General features: G+C 39.4%; 2 protein-coding genes across 2 annotated transcripts; both read left to right on the forward strand.

Annotated features, from left to right (window-relative positions):
• The first annotated feature begins 268 nt into the window (after window positions 1-268).
• Window positions 269-2,141, forward strand: LOC141806826 (glutathione-specific gamma-glutamylcyclotransferase 1-like). The gene is made up of 3 exons (XM_074692507.1): window positions 269-707; window positions 903-938; window positions 1,510-2,141. The coding sequence occupies exons 1-3, from the start codon at window positions 537-539 to the stop codon at window positions 1,927-1,929; spliced, it is 627 nt and encodes a 208-aa protein (XP_074548608.1). The 5' UTR covers window positions 269-536; the 3' UTR covers window positions 1,930-2,141.
• Window positions 2,142-17,355: 15,214 nt separating this feature from the next.
• Window positions 17,356-18,194, forward strand: LOC141806832 (rho-related GTP-binding protein RhoV-like). Its single transcript, XM_074692517.1, has 3 exons — window positions 17,356-17,515; window positions 17,594-17,652; window positions 17,739-18,194. The coding sequence occupies exons 1-3, from the start codon at window positions 17,356-17,358 to the stop codon at window positions 18,192-18,194; spliced, it is 675 nt and encodes a 224-aa protein (XP_074548618.1).
• The last annotated feature ends 816 nt before the right edge of the window (window positions 18,195-19,010 follow it).

The following is a 19,010-nucleotide window of genomic DNA, read 5'->3' on the forward strand; positions in this document are numbered from 1 at the left end:
AAAGAAAACAACCCCCCATTTTTCAGGGATTCGGTTCAGTTATTCTACGAAAGGGTCATTTTAAACCTGAAGAGTAAGTTCAGTGGGCTAAAATCAGTGGCAAAGAACTTTCCTGTGTTTTTTCCATCATTCATCGAAGTGTTACGACTCAGACGACCCTGATTGGTGCATTCGTAAGATAACCCCGCCCCTCTCCGATTTCATTGGTCGCAGGCGTCTGGCTGACGTCTGTGAACAACAAATACACGTGTTTGTACAAAGATAGAGAGGAGAAAGAGACACTATCCACACATCTATGCGACTTATCTGGTGCCATAGGTCACCACTGGAGCTGAAATACTTTCTGCAGAATTACATATAGTTTTGAAAGGATGTTTTTTCTTACTTATTGACATTATACCAGTGACAGCAAGGTGTGTCGGAATGTATAGGACAAAAACAGGACGAATGCTGAAGAAGAGCTCTTCGTATTGACAGAGCAAGCAGGGTTGATGCCTTAAACTGCCTCGTTTTAAAAACACAACCACGCTTACAAAATGAAGCCTCAAGACATCGTGAAGGAAAAGAGCAGCCTGTGGATATTTGGATATGGCTCCTTGGTGTGGAAACCGGACTTCGCGTACAAGAGGAGCATAATCGGTTACATTAATGGATACAAAAGGCGCTTCTGGCATGGAGATGATTTTTATCGAGGGGACAAAGAAAAGGTGAAGTTTTTGTCAGTAGCTAAAAGACATACAACTACAGTCACTGCTCTCATACAATGTAAAAGACGTTCTAATTATTCTAGTTTTTGTTTTTTGTTTTAATATAAATTCTTTCATTCATTATGTATTATTTCATATAATTAGTCTTACTGTTGAACTAAGAAATGTCTCGTGTTTTTTTTTTTTTATTCACAGCCTGGCAGAGTGGTAACACTTGTAGAGGATCAAGAGGTAAGTGAAGCTCTCAGTCTACTATGGTTCTGTGAACAGCATGGATTAGTTAAATTACCTCCTACATACTTCCAATTAATAAAGAAAACATCATTGAACATAATTGTACAAATGAACCCAGTCAGATTCAAATGTTTTACTTTAAACCATTAAAGTGGACTTATCTTACAATATATTTAATAAAGTTAATGGTTTATACTTTTGGAATCATAGCTACTGCATCCAGTGATGCTTTCTGAAAATAGGAAGAACCTCTGATGTTGACATCTCCATTAGGATGGCACAGAATGCTAACTGCTACTATTACTACTACAATGACAACTATTTATCAGTAAAATTACTATATAAAATCCTAAAATCTGTAATTAATCAAATGCAAGTCAAAATTTAATTCTATACAGTCAACCTAAAAGAGAGTCAAATATTGTCGAAATCTTCTTTTCTTGACATTTATCGATCACACTTGTCATTTTTTACCTGATATGTATAACCAATAACTAAATTAATTTGTTTTACGCTGAAATGATGTAAAGCTGTGCATATACTTAATGTCCTTTTGTTCACCCCACAGGCTTGCACATGGGGAGTGGCCTATGAAGTGACCGACTCTCAGATAGAAGAGTCCCTTCAGTACCTGAACATGAGGGAGGTGGTGCTGGGCGGTTATATAACAGAGATGGTTGAGTTCATCCCTAAAGAGAAACCTCATGCTCCCTTATTGGCCCTCGTCTACATCGCTACTTCAGACAATCCCATCTACCTTGGCCCGGCTTCCGATATAGAGATTGCATCCCAGATTGCCATCAGCCAAGGTAACACAGGCCCCAACATCGAATACCTGGTGCGTCTGGCAGAGTTCATGAGGCTGTACTGTCCTGGAGTGGAGGATGAGCACCTGTTCTCCATTGAGGCGGCTGTTCTGGACATTTTCAGTGACTGTGGGAGGATCAAACCCACAGACCAAGTGACACTTCTGGTGGGAGCCTCATAAAATACAGTAACTGTCAAATGCCCATGCTTTTTTTTTCTTGGTAAAACGGTAGCCCTTCAGTCCATCTTTAAGGTTATTTGCTGCTTAAAAGAGGGAAATAGATTTTTATATAGAAAAGGCAGACAACATATTTTTTTGTTTAATTTTGTTTTGTTTTATTCGGCCCTGCAAGATATCTTCCACCTTTGACCTTAACTCTTGTGACATTTTCAACAGAGAACTCAACCCATGCTTCTTGAAAACTGTACACAGACTCCATGAAGCTTTAAAAATGCACATACAGAGAGGTGTTCACATATTAATTCTTAATGTCTTACTCCTTTGTTGTAAAAGGTTTTCAAAAGCACTTGTGTATACATTTTTTAACATGTTTTAATAAAAACACAGAATTGTGAATGAATTTGACGAGGTGTGCTGTGTGCTGGTAGCTGCAGGTGAAGTCTCCTGCATAGAAACAGTTTGTGGTTGACTGCAGACCCCTTGGCCTCATGTCCTGTCATCACGTGACCGAGAAACATGCAGCTGTAGCCCCTGGCATGCGAGAATTGCTGACTTTTCCTTCGAAGGGTAACATGTTAACGGCACAGGCCTGGCCCCTTTTTGTACTTTGCCCTTTGCACATGCATTTTTTTTCAAGAACGAGACATTTTGTGGAGGCCTGAGCTTTTCTGTGCCCTTCACATCACAGCTAGCACACTTTATAAGAAAATCTTCATGATAACTTGTTTAACCACCATTTGCAGTGGTAGTTTCATCGTCTATTAACATATTTGTGTGGCCACATGGTCCTTATACACACAAAACTCTATGATGGAATCCATTTTTGATGTCAGCATGTCAAAAATAACATCCATGTTAGTATGAATTGCATGAATTCACATATAATGTGGGCTGGCATGTAGAAAATCTCTAATTATAAACATGTCCCTGCACTTTACGGGGAAAAGTGTGACTGTAGATCAACATATGGAGGTGCTGCAGTGAGTAGTGCATACAGTCAGCAAGAAAGAAGAGTAAACACGGTGGAAGACTGCCTGCCCTCACAGTATAGACAGGGTGTATAGGGGCTAGGTTAGGGGGCTGGGGTGCGGATAGGGTTTCTTTTCCTGTCTGGGGCACTATCACGTTTCAAAAACATGTGCACATGCTAAAGTCAGCCTTTAGGAGAAACTTGTTCCAACCTTAGCCAAACAAGTATACATTCAAAGGAGCAGAGCTCTGCAGCACGCTGCTCTAGATTCCTCGAAATCAGCTCCAAACTGGGTCAAAGGTTTGGGCTGTGAGTTGGGAACATACAGTGCACCAAGAGCTCGTGTGAGTGGTCCAAGAAATACAGAAAGACAAGGACATGTGCTCCTGAGACAGGTCCATGTCATTACATAAGCAGAGCACTTCTATTTCCAGGGGTTGCTCTTTTAAAGGATGTGATAAACTCATTTATGAGGGGACTGTTTGTGGCCCCTGCTGTTGTTGAATAATGAAAACTCTTGAAGAGCAGAGAACATAAAGTCCCCTGTGCTGTGTGGCTGTTTCATATTTGAAGAAGTAATGAGATAATCCAGGGACACAGACACCAGTCAGACAGCAGCACTGTTTGTGGTTTCATATGGCACAACATGGTTACACATGACACATGCTATGTGTTTTGGTACATGCAGTTCCCAACAATACTATCTGATGATTCAGGGAATATGGTGTTCTTGGTTCCTCTCAGTCAACACCCTCTAATTAATTTGTTCTAGCCATTCATTTGTATTTGACCCACTTTGAACTTGTGCCATGAATGAACTTGAACCAATACAGAAAAAAAAGGCTTTTGTTTTGTCAGATTTCACAACTCCCATCATCAGGCTTCGTAAATGTGTCCTTAAAGACTCAGAGCCCAAATTGCTGCTGCATGAGTAATGATGTGAACTGAGAAAATTTCTCAAATGCCACCTTGTCATTGTTTCCTCTCTGTAAAAACAATAACATCATTTATGCACATCTTACCAATAAAGCACACAGTGTTCATGCAAAGTTATATCTCCAAGAGACCTATTAACCTGCCAGCAATGAAAACACTCCAGTAGCCTCTCCCTCTGCTACACTATGACACTCCACCAAGCCCCTCCCACTAAGTGAAGCATCAAACAAGTATGACAACCGCAGTCACACAAATTGGGTCACTCAGCTAATTAAGTATGTCTCAGACTAAAGAAATATTGGCAAACGACTGAATATTTTCTGAACAGGTCAGCTAAGGTAAACAGAACTAGCACCACCAGGCAGCACTCATGGAAGATTAAGGTTCACATGCTGTTTACACCTTTGAGTCTTATGTTGAGTTAGAGTCTGTTGTTGCGGAACCTCATGGTCGATCTGAAATCTGATGATAAATGTGGTTGGGACGACTATGTCAATCAAAGTTATGGTCAATCATTCAAAGCTGAACTAAGAAATCGTTCCTCTTCATGTGCTTCTTGGGAGGTGATCAATTAAAGAATCTGGAAGCTTTGTTTCAGTTTATCGGACTCATATTTCTGGTGCCAACCAACAAGGACAGTTTACCCATTTAAATATGTGCATTCTCACAGCTATTGAACATACATCCCAAAGATACCAAAAAGTAGCAAATAGATAGTGCCATGCAGCTGCCTTGAGAGAGAAGAGCTGCTGGCACAGGTTGAGCAGTAACATGTAGAAGATACAAGATTCTAATGAGTTGCTGTGGTTGGTGAGTTACATACATGCTAACGCTGATTGGCTGGTATATTCAGACTGAAATCACAGATAAGGTACACATTTATTTTAAGAATTTGGTGACATCCTTAAATTAATATTAATTATTTAAACTAAAATGGTTATGAAAATTAGTTGCTCACTGTAGTTTTAAGCTGTCAAAAGTAGTATGGGAGGAAGAGCCTTGGATTAACTGGATCCTTACTTTGGAATCCTGTCTTTACTTTTAGGCTGTGAAGTACAAGTAGGGAATTTAATGTAATATTAACGTTAAGCACATTAGTCATTGAGTGTATGATTTTTTTGTACAAAAAAAATTGACTTGCCAACTGACATATGATAAAGGGGGTCAGGAATCAAACCTTGATCCACCTGCTTTAAGAACTACAGCCTCCATACACTGGGCACGTGATGTAGCTGCTGAGCTAAACTTGCACCCTGACGTTCAACGCTTCAAACCTAACAGATGAAATATTCTGTTTTGAAAGCTCATAGTAAAAGCAGGCTCTGGCTTGTCTTCACCTGGCCCCAAGTCATACTGCTATAGACTTAAGACTACCAGGGGGCTTTCAATTCTGAGGCCCTGTCTTTATCTGTATCTCTGTCTCTGGGATGTGTGCATTCCTGTCCCATTACTTCGTGTTACTAACTGTATAACCTTTGCATGTTCCTATGGACTGTTGCTGTGGACTGCCAGGATATCATCTTCAATAACTTTGGTGGGTTCTGTATGTTGTTATTTTTGTTGGGAGCGTCTCTTTTTTTGAACTATCGTGTCAATTGATCTTCTTTGTATTTATACACCTAATGCTCCTTTCTTTGCCCTTTTAGCCTTGACAGATGGCTGCTCAATAATGAGAATGCATCTTTGCACAGAGTATTAAGAGTGCACATAAAAGGGTAAAAAGTATCACAGGAAAACCTTTTTGGATATGTTCATCAGCTGTTTATTTATTATGACAGACGAACTGAATTGCATTGAATAACTCATCACAATTGTATCTCTCTCCCAAAAGAGAAAAAGGAATCAAAATAAGCAACAAAAAGACATGATCACGAGTGGCCAAGGCTCACTGATGCTCATGGGGAGCAGTGGCTGATCTATGTGGTCCATCACAACAGAGAGCTGCTGGAGTCCTCTATATTAGTGTATGGGGCTGTAAGGCCACAGATCAGTCATGGTGCCCATGATGTTCCATCTCCACCAACAAAGAGGTCTACCATGGGTGACCATTAGAACTGGACCCACAAGCACGGTATCGACCGGGTTTTCCAGTTTCCCAGAATTCAGTCAGCACATCTTCAGAGGACAGTGTTGTACACTTTGACCTGAGGAATGGGGAGGACACACCACATGGGGCAGGCAGCCACAATATAATGTCTGATTGGTGTACAGTGCTTTAAGCAAACAACCGACCGATGATCAATCATTAGATTTATAGAATTTGCTGAATAAACTGGTGAGCTTTCATCTCTTATGTAACAATATTTAGAGCATGGGAAAAGTACTGTTAGACTACTCTGTCCTATTTCCTCATACTGAAATAGCAAAGCTCATCCTCTCCACCCATACATCCTGGTACAAACAATGACATACAACAATAAAAATATCCTGTATAAAAAGGAAAGATGTCAAAACTATCCTTAACTGGTCCTGCTGCATTCAGAAAACCACAGCTGCAAGTAAATCTCTATTGCGCAATTGAAGCTGTCATACGCATCATGGATTTATATCTATTTTTTGGACCTCTAATTAGCTTAGATAACAAACAAAGGCAAATCGATGAGAGCCTTTAATCACACTGTTAGGGCTATTGGGAGAGATGCTCAGGAAATATATAATCCTAGAGGTAAAGGGTGTGAAACAAATCTGCACACACAACATTTTCTGCAGAAATCTTCTGTAAAAAATATGAGTTTAACATGTATGGTTTTGTAAATTTAAGTTTAATATCATACAATTAAAAACAGTAGCTTATATCATTACATCATCTCTTTCTTTTTTAACCTTTGATGTACGTAATCACTCTTTCTGAAGTCATTTGCACTCAAAGATGTCTGTCATTACCTTCTGAGTAGAACGCACACTGATTGTAAGGACCACACACAAAGCAGGGAATGGGGTCATGTCCTTAGTTGGTGCATTTGGCCTCCCCCAGGACAGAATGTTAGTTACACATTCTCAAAACATTGTTCCTTCCGATGTAATTTTAAGCCTCCACCTGTATGCAAATATGCACTTTGCCTGAACCCTGACCCTCGACCTTGGCCTGGCCTTTGCAAGGTGCAGGTCACCTTGGAAGTGTGTTAAAGAGAAAGTGATTGGACTAATGGAGTCCATGCTCTTCAGAGCCCAAGCCTTCTCATATTGGAAGGTCAGCTCTGTATGCGAGGGGGTCAGCTCACCACGTGCTGGGTTACAGCCGGTGGACGTAAGTGCTCCATGGTCACAGAGGCCAATTTACCTCAAGAGGAAGGTTGTCCATTACAGAGAGACAAACAAGAGCTAATGATTTGGCAGTAAACCACAAGCCTTCTTCCAACCCTATTAAATCCACAGAATGCAAACTGAAGCTAATGGTCCATATGTTTAATATTTGACTGAAGGCTAGCATGAAAAGACTGATCTGGTTCTCTTACTGGGTGTGAGCAGTTGTTTTCACGCCTCAGATGTGAAAATCTGAGTTCAGACCCATCCATCACCGGGTAATGATAAACACTGTTCTTTAATCCATTAATCATCATCAGCACTTCATGTAAAAACTGTTTTTGTCTCATCCAAACAGACAATGACTCACGCCCACTTGATCTTTTAAATTCAATCTGTTTGGAGCAGGACTGGGTTCTGAAACAGGCCTGACCAAATTAAAGCTCCAAACAGAGAGCGGCCTTCTGCTTCATTAGCCCGCTCTCCTTCCCTGAGGAATGGTACTTTTGCTGCTCTTAATTTCATTTAGCTAATCTCCTTTATACTCAAACACATCCAAGCTGCCCGTGCATGGTGAGAGGTGTCAGAGTGGAGGGGACAAGGCTCTGGGAGCCCATCTGAAGTGTATGAAGCACAGAAACATACAGTACACATTATTTCTTTGGTCTGCCAGTGTGTCATTTCACAATATGTTGTTGAAGCTTAAGCAGCACAGTATGTAAACACACAAGAGTGACTTCATTACACCACAAATCCTCTGTGCATTACACATTGCAGATGACACATAACAAGGACATGGGCACCTTTAAATGGTCTGTGTTTGGGCCTTTTGTGAGACGTTACTCAAATTAAACCCTAACATGTGCGCTATCATGCTGATGTCTGGCAGGTATAATGTGATGTCTAACAACACAACAGCAAGCTAGCATTTTCAAGGATGACCATTAAACCCAACAACTTTGTGCTAAAATGCTAAGGAGGCTAAAGGAAATGTTGTCCAAACACATTACCTACCTTAAAGCTACTTTGTGCTACATTAAGTATACTTTGGCTTGTGTACTAAAAAGAAGATACAAAAGAAAAAAAAAAAAAACAATACTGAAAATAACTGGTTGATGGTGAGGTCTGTGGGATGTTAAATTTGGACAGGACCAGGCTACTTCTCATTGTTTTCTTTCTTTGTGCTACACCAAGATAACATATCTAATGAAAATACATTTATACAACAATAGCTTGCTTATTCTCATTTACCTCTCAACAAAATCGCCTTATATCAAACCTGTCTTATAAAATTAGCTTTTTGAGGGCACCGGTTTGACTGGTTGGAAGTGTTGACATAGAGGATGTAGTTCTCTACCAATAAGATAGTCATAAGATTAAGTCTCGGATCCAATAGGACCTCAGAATCAGCCTCTTCCTGAGTTTTTTGTCCCTTTCTTGTATTCAGATTAAAGAAAAACGTTTAAAAAAAGGGAAAAAATTAAGAAAAAAAGTGGAGGAGCTTTCGGAGAAAGTGTGACGTCCTGATTTTGTTGTTGTCATCTGCCTTCCAGACAATGAAGTGGTCTCCCAAATGACAGTCTTTGTTTCAGTTTCACTTTGACTTGAATTTGAGACGAAACACATCATTGAAAGCATATTTGAGCTGACAGGAAAAGGGTATGCAAAAACTTTTGGTCTGATTTTCAGGACTGCCTTAAAACCAGACCAATACAGTGCAACTCTGTTTCATTTCTGCAGATGGTTCAGCAGAGGTATCAGCAAATAGAAAGGCCCAAAACCTCACTCTGAGCCTTTTGTGTGTTGCTTTGGCAGCGGGCATTTTGGCACCTGCTGCAGCACTACACGTTTTGATGCCAGTTGTCCAGAGCCAGAGCAACATTTGGCAAACAACTCTTTACAGTTTGGGGTTAGGGTTGTTCCCCACCCAGTAGCATATAAAAGTCAAATTTTTGCCCTCTTAGCTTTTTAATGAGTCAGTTTATAATTTTATTTTAACATTTTATCAGTTTAGACCCAACTGTGGTTTTTCCAACACCTTCAGCAAAGGGAATGATGAAACTTTTGGATGCCTATGAAGGGTGTAGTAAGTAAAGACAGGTGCTAAAAACAACTAAAAATGTTTGCATGGCAACATAAAGCACATGATGTTTGTGAAACTCAACCGAGATATCTGGAAAATGTACTTGCTTGCTTTTACAGGACACTACTAAGCACCCTGTATGTCAACACATGCCAAAAACATTATGATTGCACAATAGGTTTGGTTTAAGCTGTGTTGAAGGACGGTGACTGGGCATTTAAGAAACCAGAGTGCTCAGTCTTTCTTTTCTTTGAACTCATTTTCACAGTGCAGGTTCTGAGAAATTTCCTTTAAGGTCAAAAATCATCAGCAACACTCAAAGTAACTCAAAGGTGAGTGTGTTGGTGACACAGGGCTACTTTTGGTGGGATAAGGTCTTATAGGTGAAGCTGAGCTGAGTGATGAGGCACCAGCACCCCCTGTTGGCAGATACAAGTTGTACTTCCATGGCAAACACCTCTTCAGAGTAAAAAACACGCGTCCACAGTCACCTTTATTGTTTTGATCAAAAATGTACAATTCATGGGTTTTATCCAACTTTCAACCAGATAACTGTTGTACAGACTGCTTAACTTTCTGCCTTTAAAGATGGCCCTGACTGTATGTGGAGCTAACTGCAGGTACTCAGTGACTCACTCTCTTAGCCTAAATCAAAAGGCCCTGGAGGTTTCCTGCCATTTTTCTCTGGAGTGTTCCCTCTCAAAGAACAGGAAAGGCAGCTCTGTTTCCCACACACTCACACAGGTCCCATATCAATGCCATTTTACAGTGTGACTGCTACGGCACACAATCAAACAGCTGCAGTGTCATTGTGAGACTCTCAGAGTCTTTGTGTTGTTATATTACACCAAACTCATAAAGCATGTATACAGTGTATTTCCACAGTAAAGCGAGGAGTTTAGCCTCTGTCTGATCATCATTTGGCAGCTGTTCTGAAGTCAGTGCAAGAATCTTGTTACATGAAGTATGTGTTCAGCAGATTTATCTCATTTTGTATGTTCGAAATCTGTGATCTTATTGACATTATCACGACGGTATTCTTGATTCAATACATTGACTGTATGTAAATATGAGTGATATGCTTCCACCTCCTCCCACTGAAAAAAATGAAGCTGAAATACTCTTTTGTCCAACGCTGACGCCTGAGCTAAGACGTATGCAGAAATGATTTGGCTGCTGAAGCTAAAAGTCAACGTCAAGCTTCATCCACTGAAATGAACACATTTTTTACTCATAATAAAAAGGCAAAGATCCCTCAGGTCAGTGTGGTCCACGGCTAAACAGCTTCTGGAGTCAGTTTGAATCTTAGCTCAGTGACTCTTGTATTTGTCCTTAAAGGAACACAGTTGGAGCCACATTGATTGGAAAACATTGCAGCTTTATGATAAAATATATACTTCAGCTGTTCAAAATGATTTGGCTTCACTTTTGGGAGACTGTCATGTTATCCATATTATCCTCAAATGTGCCTTCAGTGTCTATATTTATTTTTCAGACGTTTTTTAAAGTTTTTAAGCGTCAAGTAATCACGCTTTGAGTTTGTTTTGAAAGTTTTATTCCTTTGAAAAGTTTGTGTTCTCATGTTAATCAGCCAATTACAACAGAGTTTCCTGTTTGAATGGAAGCCAATCAGATCAGTGAGAACACATGCAGCTGTGTGGATTGATGCTGAGCCAATTGAAACTAAAATAAGAAGAAAGCACAGATGCATCAAAGGCCAAAGGGTGAGACTCCTGCTGATAATGTTATCAGTTCCCTGTAGTGCATCAGATCAAACACTGAGGCCTCCAGGAACTGATGTGGGATTGTCTTTTTCTGTGAGGAATCATTTTAACAGAAATAGCTTGTGAATGAAGTGTCTTAAAGTGTCTTGAAGCCTTCATAGACACGTTTCATAATAAGCAACAAATCAAGTGTCAAATCCAGGCCATCAAAACAATTTCAACTTTACCTCTGGTGAAAACTGGGGCATGTAATGACAGCACTTCAGTAAACATTCCAGTTTTGACATAACATAACATGCTGTGAGTTATTTAATGAGAGCATGACCAGAGCCATGTGACATTGGCATAAAACGCAAGGTGTGATGTAAGACTTCAGTTTCTTTGTTTAACTCTGTCAGGTGCTGCTTTAAAAGCCACTGAAAACATATTCAATGTTTTTAGTATTTTGGACTGTTTTAAATTAAGCTGTGAAGAAACAATTATAATATATTTAATCTGTGTTTGTCTCTAAACTGTAGCTTGGGTTGTCGGCTGTTAAAGTTAAAAACATACCTAATTAATCCCTGAGGAAAAATTCAATTGTATTGCTCTGGCATTGAATCATACTTCACACACAGGCTGAAATATAATGATATCAAATCATTAGATTAAATGAAAAGCAGGGCATTTGTTGATGGAGATGTGCCAAAGTTCACTACCTTGCTCAAAGACACCCTAACAGTGCCCACGAAGTTGACTGTTAAGTAAGCTGGTAAGCCTAATGGCCAAACTTGGTCCATACCATACCAATCCAATCCAACTTTATTTGTACTGCAACTTTTTAAACAAAGTAGTAAGAAATTCATAAATAAAACAAGCCATCAAACAATGTAAGAGAAGTAAAATGTCAATTAAAAAAAGCCAAAATACAATAAAAGTGGGTTTTAGGAAGAGGTTTAAAAGATGATACTGAGTTTTCCTGCCTGAGATCCTCCAGCAGAGACTTGAAACTGTGACTCATCAGTTCCCAAATCAAGTCCCTACGTAGGCTTTCTGTAAATTGAGATTATGATCATAAAAGTCCTGGGTCTGCCTGTGCTGTTGTGTGTACGACCCTGATCTGGCAGCAAACGCAGACAAACTCATCACACATTTCTCCACATTTTGTCATCACATTCTTTTTAAATTGATTTGATTGCTGCTCAGTGAGAACAACACTTTGGAAAAAAAGCACATTCAGAAACTTCTCATGGGAACAAGCAAACATGTTCCCACCCTGACACAGCAGTATATCGTGTCCTTGAGTACCCCACAGAGAAAACACAGGACCAGACTGAGAATATGGTCTCTCAGTGGCCTAAAATGTGCATTAAATCAATCTCACCATTTATATAAACACATCTTTCCAGCAACACAGTCACCAAGTCAAGGTTACTCCTTTTGGATTTTACTATATACCCTGAAGCCCAGAGGATAGACGCCACGTGAGGCTCTCTGGAGGGTAGAGAAGGATTAATCCGCTCCTCCTGGACCCCTGCCAGGGTTTAATGGAGCAGCAGTAACTAAATTGACAGGGATGCTTGCTGGCCAACAAAGGCCCAAAAACACTTAGGCTTTACTTCAAAACTGGGACATACTGACTTACCCTAAGCTGATACGAATGATCTACTGTTTATAATATTAATTCAGATTAACTGCAAATGCACTGATCCAACAAAAAGGCAAGGCATGGATATCCTGATTCACACCATTATTGTATTCACAGATGTAGTTTATGCTTTCCTGCAATATCTGGATACAAGTCAAGAATGTGAACAACAGGGGTCAGGAGGTAGTAGAGGGGTGGGGGATCAACAGAGGTCTGGATTCCCATGAATCACTTGCTGCAGTGGCCATAAGGTGCCAGAATTTGAGATGACTTGGGAAGGGGGCTGTATCCTGTTGTTAATAAACTGGAGATACATAGCGTGGTTTTCATGTTTACCAGAAAAGTTCGAAGGATTATATCACAATAACAGGTTCTGATCTTTGGAACTTTCCACAGTGACAAGGAAACTTTGAGCGTTTCCACCACACGGACCATGGTTTCTGCAAAGTTCCCAGTTTACCTACGAAACGGTTCCTGCTAGGAGTCAAAAGTTCAGGAGCTACACAGTGTACACTTCTTGGTTGTTGTTTGCTTATAGGCTGATTACTCTCAGTAGTTTTTCAGCCTGCATTCTAACAAATCTGTAGCCATAATCTATACTTTTTAATTTTTATTTATTCATTTATCTATTTTCCTCAATTTTCATTTATTTATTTAGTTGGGACTGAAGGTTTCTTGTAACTTTGGGTTTTAAACACAATATAAGTTAGGTACTTTACTCCAAGACATATGTAGGAATCCCAATCACTGGGTGAATTGAATGCAAAAAAAAAAAAAAAGAAAAAAAAAAAAGTTGTAGAGTTGTAGTGCTCAGAGTCCTCTTCCTTCATTAAGCTTTAAATAATCCGTTTTAGGTTGTTAATTCCTAAACTTTTTAAGTACACAAATAATTGGTCCTATCATGATAAACTTGTTCAATACTCATGACTCATGACTTATGACTGAATATTAGCGATATCAGTGATAACAGCATGTTGATGTACTGAAACAAGAAGCTGAACACAGATCAGATTACAGCTCATTGCTATTGATGCATTGTGTTACTTTTCCTCTTCCACACCTTTAAAGTTGAACTACAAGTGATTAAAATCTGAAGCTTCTTTGGTCATATTTTAGTGGCAGCACATGCAGTAAATGTGCTGATGCTATCTAGTGCATAAGTGGCGAGTTAAGCCTGATCTCCATGCCCAAAGGTCAATATTCACCAGCCATCAATTAACACAAAGCAGAATCATCCAGTCTTTGTTTTGTGTCAGATTCAAGCAAGCGGGTCAGGACCTTTGACATTTCACTGTTGTTAGCGTCAACAGTGTATCCCAGAGATTATGCAGCATGCATGCCTAGAAAGTGTCACTGTGTCCCAGCCCTGACCCTGAAGTAACACCCAGGAACTACAGAAGAAGCGGGGACGGCTTTCCATTATGAGAGGTCTCACTGTGATCCAAGCATCCATCCTGCGTTAATCCTCACCACTTAAGAGCCTCGGTGATATCTACTTAGAGGGACATTATGCAGGAAATGTTATGCAAATGGCTTGTTTATCACTTTATCTCGGTGTCAGCCACTTGTTTTGTGCCTAGTCTGCAGCGTGTCACGCTTATCTCAGGCTTAGGGAGGAGATTAATCTTTTAACACCTCTCTGACAGATTTCTCTATTGTTGTCAGATTTTATGTGTGAGAGGAACTTGAGCCAGTTGCTGGGTTTACTTTTCAGAAACAGAGCAACAGTTCAGGGACACATTCCTTAAATTTGAGTCAGACTTAATTTTAGTATTTAGATGAATTTAAAGGAGTCACAGAGAAAACGCAGTGTTATTCCTCCAAAGGTGTGCTTTGTGTTCAATAAGAGCTTTCCTTAAGCTGCACACATTGAGAGACTCTTACTAAGCAGATTACCTCCATAAATCTATGTCAGGATATATTTCTGCATGTCTAGTCATGCAGCAAGAGAGCGTGAGAATGTTGAGACAAAACATGTTTACAGTACCATTTATGAATCCTTTCTGCCTCTTTTTCTGTACTGAGAAACAGTAAAAATCACAAGCACGCTGCTGACATCTGCTGCTCACATACAGGTACGTGCTGATACCTTTTACAGCAGCAGCACAGAGCAGTTCAAAAGAGGCTAACCGTTTGATATGGAATGATAAAAGTGGTTTGTACAGGAAAAAAAGCCTTTGAATGTTGAGGTATATTAAAAGATGGCTTCCTGTGTTTGACATTTACCTTGAATTAAGGAACAGCATTGTGACTCACAGCTGCCAGAGGTGCAGCATGGGAGCCGAGCTGGCAACATGATCTGTGTTCAGGAGGGGGGGACCAGATGTTGTCGACGTACCATGGGGAATAAACTCTATCACTCGCACCGCAGGTGGTGGGAAAAAGGGGGAGAGAAAGGGAGAAGAGAAGGAATGAAGGAAAAACAACGGCAAACAGGAAGCAGAGACCTTACAACACAATGCGCGCAGAGCTTCCTGCAGGCTCAGACAGATAAGAACAACACTTTGTTTAAAGCTGTATTTTCAACCCCAAATGTTTCCCGATCTCTATAAACTACATCTCCCCATGCCTGTTGAACTATTTTGCCACACTTTGGATAATGAGAGGAAGATAAAGTTGGTTTGGAGTTCTTGAATAAAAAAAATACCAGAAGCTTTCATAACTCAAAACAGAAGACTTAACAAAGCCAAACACAGAAAAACATTGTTTTGTGTGAGACACAGAAACTGCTGCGTGATCAAGATGTAAAGGTGGATCATAAGCATCATCACATGCACAACTTTTCTGAATCAAACCCAGAATGATAGAATCAAATCCTACATCCGCGCACCAAAAAACAGCTCCATGAAGATTACGCCGTGTGGTGTTTGAATAACTTTTCCGGAGAACAGACATCAGAGAAACAGGCACAGTGCCATTAAATGAGAAGATTGACGAGTCCAGATGCAAAAAATTATCAAATGTATGCTGAAAATGTGCTAAAAGCAGTATGAATACATGCCCATGATCCAAAGTTACAGCTCAGCAGCATTTGTTGAACTGCTTTGGTTTATGTTTATTTGTGATATTTTATGTAGCTATACTAAATGAAATCAGGCTGCCCATCTTAATAACTGTACAATCACGAGACGTTTGTTAGTCAAGTTTTGCGTACATTTTCTGGTGTATTGTTAAACCCAGTGACCCTGAAGGATGCAGGATGAATGTTGGCACAGAGGTTTCAACTATACATTGCAGCTGGTGTGAGACACAATGCCCTCGTCAGCTGTGTCCTCTGCCCTTTACATTCTGCCACTTAGTGCCTCTGAGGCATCTTATTTATGGATTCAAAACACACAAACAACATGACTGAATTGAAACAAAAGGTCATTAATTAAGAAAATAAATAAATAAATAAATAAATAAATAAATAAATAAATAAATAAATAAATAAATAAAAAGTTTACAAAAAAATGGGGCATTATAACGTTTAGATAGCATGTTTCCTGGAAGATGTGCATGCAGTTCAATTTATTACTTATGTGTTTGCGTATAATTCTAATTAGGTAGTATATGTATAATTAATTAATTTAAAGGAAGAATTCAATGATGCATCTTAATAATCATTAGTATTTTTTATTTCTGACTTTTACACTGCTTTAAATCTAAAAGTAAGAAAAAAAATAATTTCAGCTAAGAACTTTATAAATTTAAAATAAAAAAACACAAATAATATTAATAATAAAATAAATAAATAACAATAATAATTAAAAAAGAAAGAGAGAAAGAAAGAAACAGAAAACACATTCAGGTGAATTGTAGCTTTTCTTGTGATTGTCCTGACAATGCAGTTCACTTGTTTGGGTCTTGCATTGTTGTGAAGGATTTTGAGCAACAGCTATTTATTTTTATTTTAAAAAAGATTGATAAAGCCTTTTTTATTTTATTTATTTTTTATTTTTTACTGTGGGGCATTATACATCCTCTAATGGCAAAATTCAATCTTCATAAATATAAATTCTCTGAAAAATAATATTTTCTTGTTTATTTGCAGGGAGTTCACACAACGTAGTTTATTAGTTTAGTACAATGAAAAACAAAAGTAGTTGAAACTATGACAGATTGCACTTAATGCAATTTCTTTTTAACTTGATTTAATGTTTCCCTGGTGGTGGTTGAGATGTTGAAAATTTACTTTTTTAATTCAACTTACTACATGTGTATTACATTGCTGTTTTATACTTGATCAATAAAAAAATAGGAAAAAAATACTAATGAAAGCAGCATCCGATGGACTTAAAAGTTGAAGTCAACATGCACGACGTGAATGCTGGGACAACATCTCCCTCTACGGGTCAAATATGGCATTACATCCACTGAGTTACTTGGCTTTGGTATAGTAGTCTGCTTGAAATTGTGGGCAACGCGGTATTTACATGAAAGTATTTGAATTTAACTTGTTGTTCTGGCGAGGAAAGGGTGAAACTTTTGAAAGACAACATTTTTTGCTATATCATGGTTCAATCCCCTGCAGCAGAGGAGCACGTCACCTGGAGTCTGTATTTAATAAGCTTGATCCTACGTGAAGGTGCACGCGACTCACCCATTAACAGTTACTGTCCGGTCTGTGGTGATGCATTCAGGGTCACATCAGCTTCTAGCAGGGGTCCCCCGTGATGGGTGTGACCAGAGGGAATAGACATGTCGGGGCGTCTCTCTGTGATTGGACGCCTTTGTTCTTTCAAATCGAGGTGTCCTTTACACCAACGGGCCTCCTGAGGGACAAGAGGACATCTTTTACAGTAATGCTCCTGCATGGTGTTTAACTGCTGGGATAACGTTGATATGATAGTGTAAGAAAAAGATGGCTTATCAGAGACCTGAGAGAACACACAGACTGAGAGAGGAGGTGAGCTGCATGCTGGTTGGTGATGGAGCTGTGGGGAAGACCAGCATGATCATCAGTTACATCTTTAATGGATACAACAGCGAGTACAGGCAGACAGCATTTGATGTTTTCACTGGTGAGTTGAAGCTGATCCTTAGAAATTAGCAGCTGCTTGTGTCTGCATTATATCTGATGTCTCTCTCTTTACTTTCAGGTTTGGTGCATGTGAATGGATTTCCCACTCGTATTAAACTGATTGACACTGCAGGACAGGTTGGTTTGACTCAACACTATATTTCCTTTATAAACCACCTTTAGTCCTTTTCATGTCCTTTGTCTGATTGTATTTATTCTGACAGGATGAGTTTGGTCACCTCCGCTCTCTATGCTATGCCCATGTGGATGTCTTCATCCTCTGCTTCAGCCTGGTCAACCCTGTCTCCTTCCATAATGTCACCTCCAAATGGATCCCACAGATCAGAGCAGGAAACCAAACCTCTCCCATCATTCTGGTGGGAACTCAGTCAGATCTTCGCCATAATGTGGATGTGCTTATTCACCTGGATCAGTTTATGAGAGACAAACCAGTACGCTCCAGCAAGGCCAGGAGGCTGGCACACAGAATACGAGCTCAGGGCTACATGGAGTGTTCAGCCCTGACACAGCATAACCTCAAGGAAGTGTTTGACTCTGCTATATCTGCTGCTATCAAACACAAGCACATTGGTGGGGCAAAATCTGAAAAGTTAAGTCCACTGAAGCGCTTAAAGACTTTCTGTGATTTTGGATGGAGAAAAATTTTCTATTTTCTCTAATAGAAAAAGACAGTGAATTGAATGTTGTCACCTTGACTCAGTCTGGCTGGAGTCTTTAAAGGACAAATGACGTTTTCTCACCTATGTATTTCTCTGAAAGTGTGGATTGACTACCAAAACAATTTCTGCTGCCACCAAACCTTTCAAGTCTTATAACGTGCCAAACTTTTTTTTTCCCAAAATACCAGAGGCTATGTACTTTGCTCTTATTGATCAAATTACTTTTCATATTTTGTTTGTTGCTGTTTATGTGTGTGTATGTGTGTGTGTGTGTGTGTGTGTGTATTATTGTTTTTTAAATAAATGCACTACAGTTTGTTGTATTCTTTCTTTTGTATTACTGTGCTGCAGATATATCTGAAGTGAAGTTTCACTGTCAGTGAAGAAATGGAGGGAAAACACAAATTGCCATGTGGGACAAATGGTCACCTGCTGAGTCTTTGAAGTGCTGATTAACAAAACAAAAGCCATTTAAATCTCCCCTTTGTTTTAAACCTTCTACTGTAGCTTGTTTCCAACCTACACCCACATGGAGTTTTACCAGTGTAGTTTTAATCATAGTAATTAAGATTTAACAACGGTACAACCCTCAGTAATTATGATCATACAAAGTGATACACCAAATGCTGCAACTGTAAAATTGTCTTATTGCATGAAAACATTCCCCCTTTTACATTTGATACCAGCAACATGTCTAAAAGTATTAGACATGAAACACAGAACACTAAAAAAACAACTATGTAACAGACAAGAAAACTCTCTGATGAAGATATACCTACCAATATTGGTCAATTGCAACAGGTCAGTAACATGACT

The sequence above is a fragment of the Halichoeres trimaculatus genome, unplaced genomic scaffold, assembly GCF_033239565.1.
Source record: "Halichoeres trimaculatus isolate MK-OKI-2021-1 unplaced genomic scaffold, fHalTri1.1 fHalTri1_scaffold_17, whole genome shotgun sequence".
Classification (NCBI taxonomy): Eukaryota; Metazoa; Chordata; class Actinopteri; order Labriformes; family Labridae; genus Halichoeres; species Halichoeres trimaculatus.

What these genes read in the sequence shown, in the direction of transcription:
- LOC141806832 (XM_074692517.1), top strand. Translation starts at nt 17,356, where the DNA reads ATGGCTTATCAGAGACCTGAGAGAACACACAGACTGAGAGAGGAGGTG. An exon ending in AGCATTTGATGTTTTCACTG is followed by an intron (nt 17,516 to 17,593) that starts GTGAGTTGAAGC and finishes CTTTACTTTCAG; the next exon opens with GTTTGGTGCATGTGAATGGA. An exon ending in TGATTGACACTGCAGGACAG is followed by an intron (nt 17,653 to 17,738) that starts GTTGGTTTGACT and finishes TTATTCTGACAG; the next exon opens with GATGAGTTTGGTCACCTCCG.
- LOC141806826 (XM_074692507.1), top strand. Translation starts at nt 537, where the DNA reads ATGAAGCCTCAAGACATCGTGAAGGAAAAGAGCAGCCTGTGGATATTT. An exon ending in ATCGAGGGGACAAAGAAAAG is followed by an intron (nt 708 to 902) that starts GTGAAGTTTTTG and finishes TTTTATTCACAG; the next exon opens with CCTGGCAGAGTGGTAACACT. An exon ending in CACTTGTAGAGGATCAAGAG is followed by an intron (nt 939 to 1,509) that starts GTAAGTGAAGCT and finishes TTCACCCCACAG; the next exon opens with GCTTGCACATGGGGAGTGGC.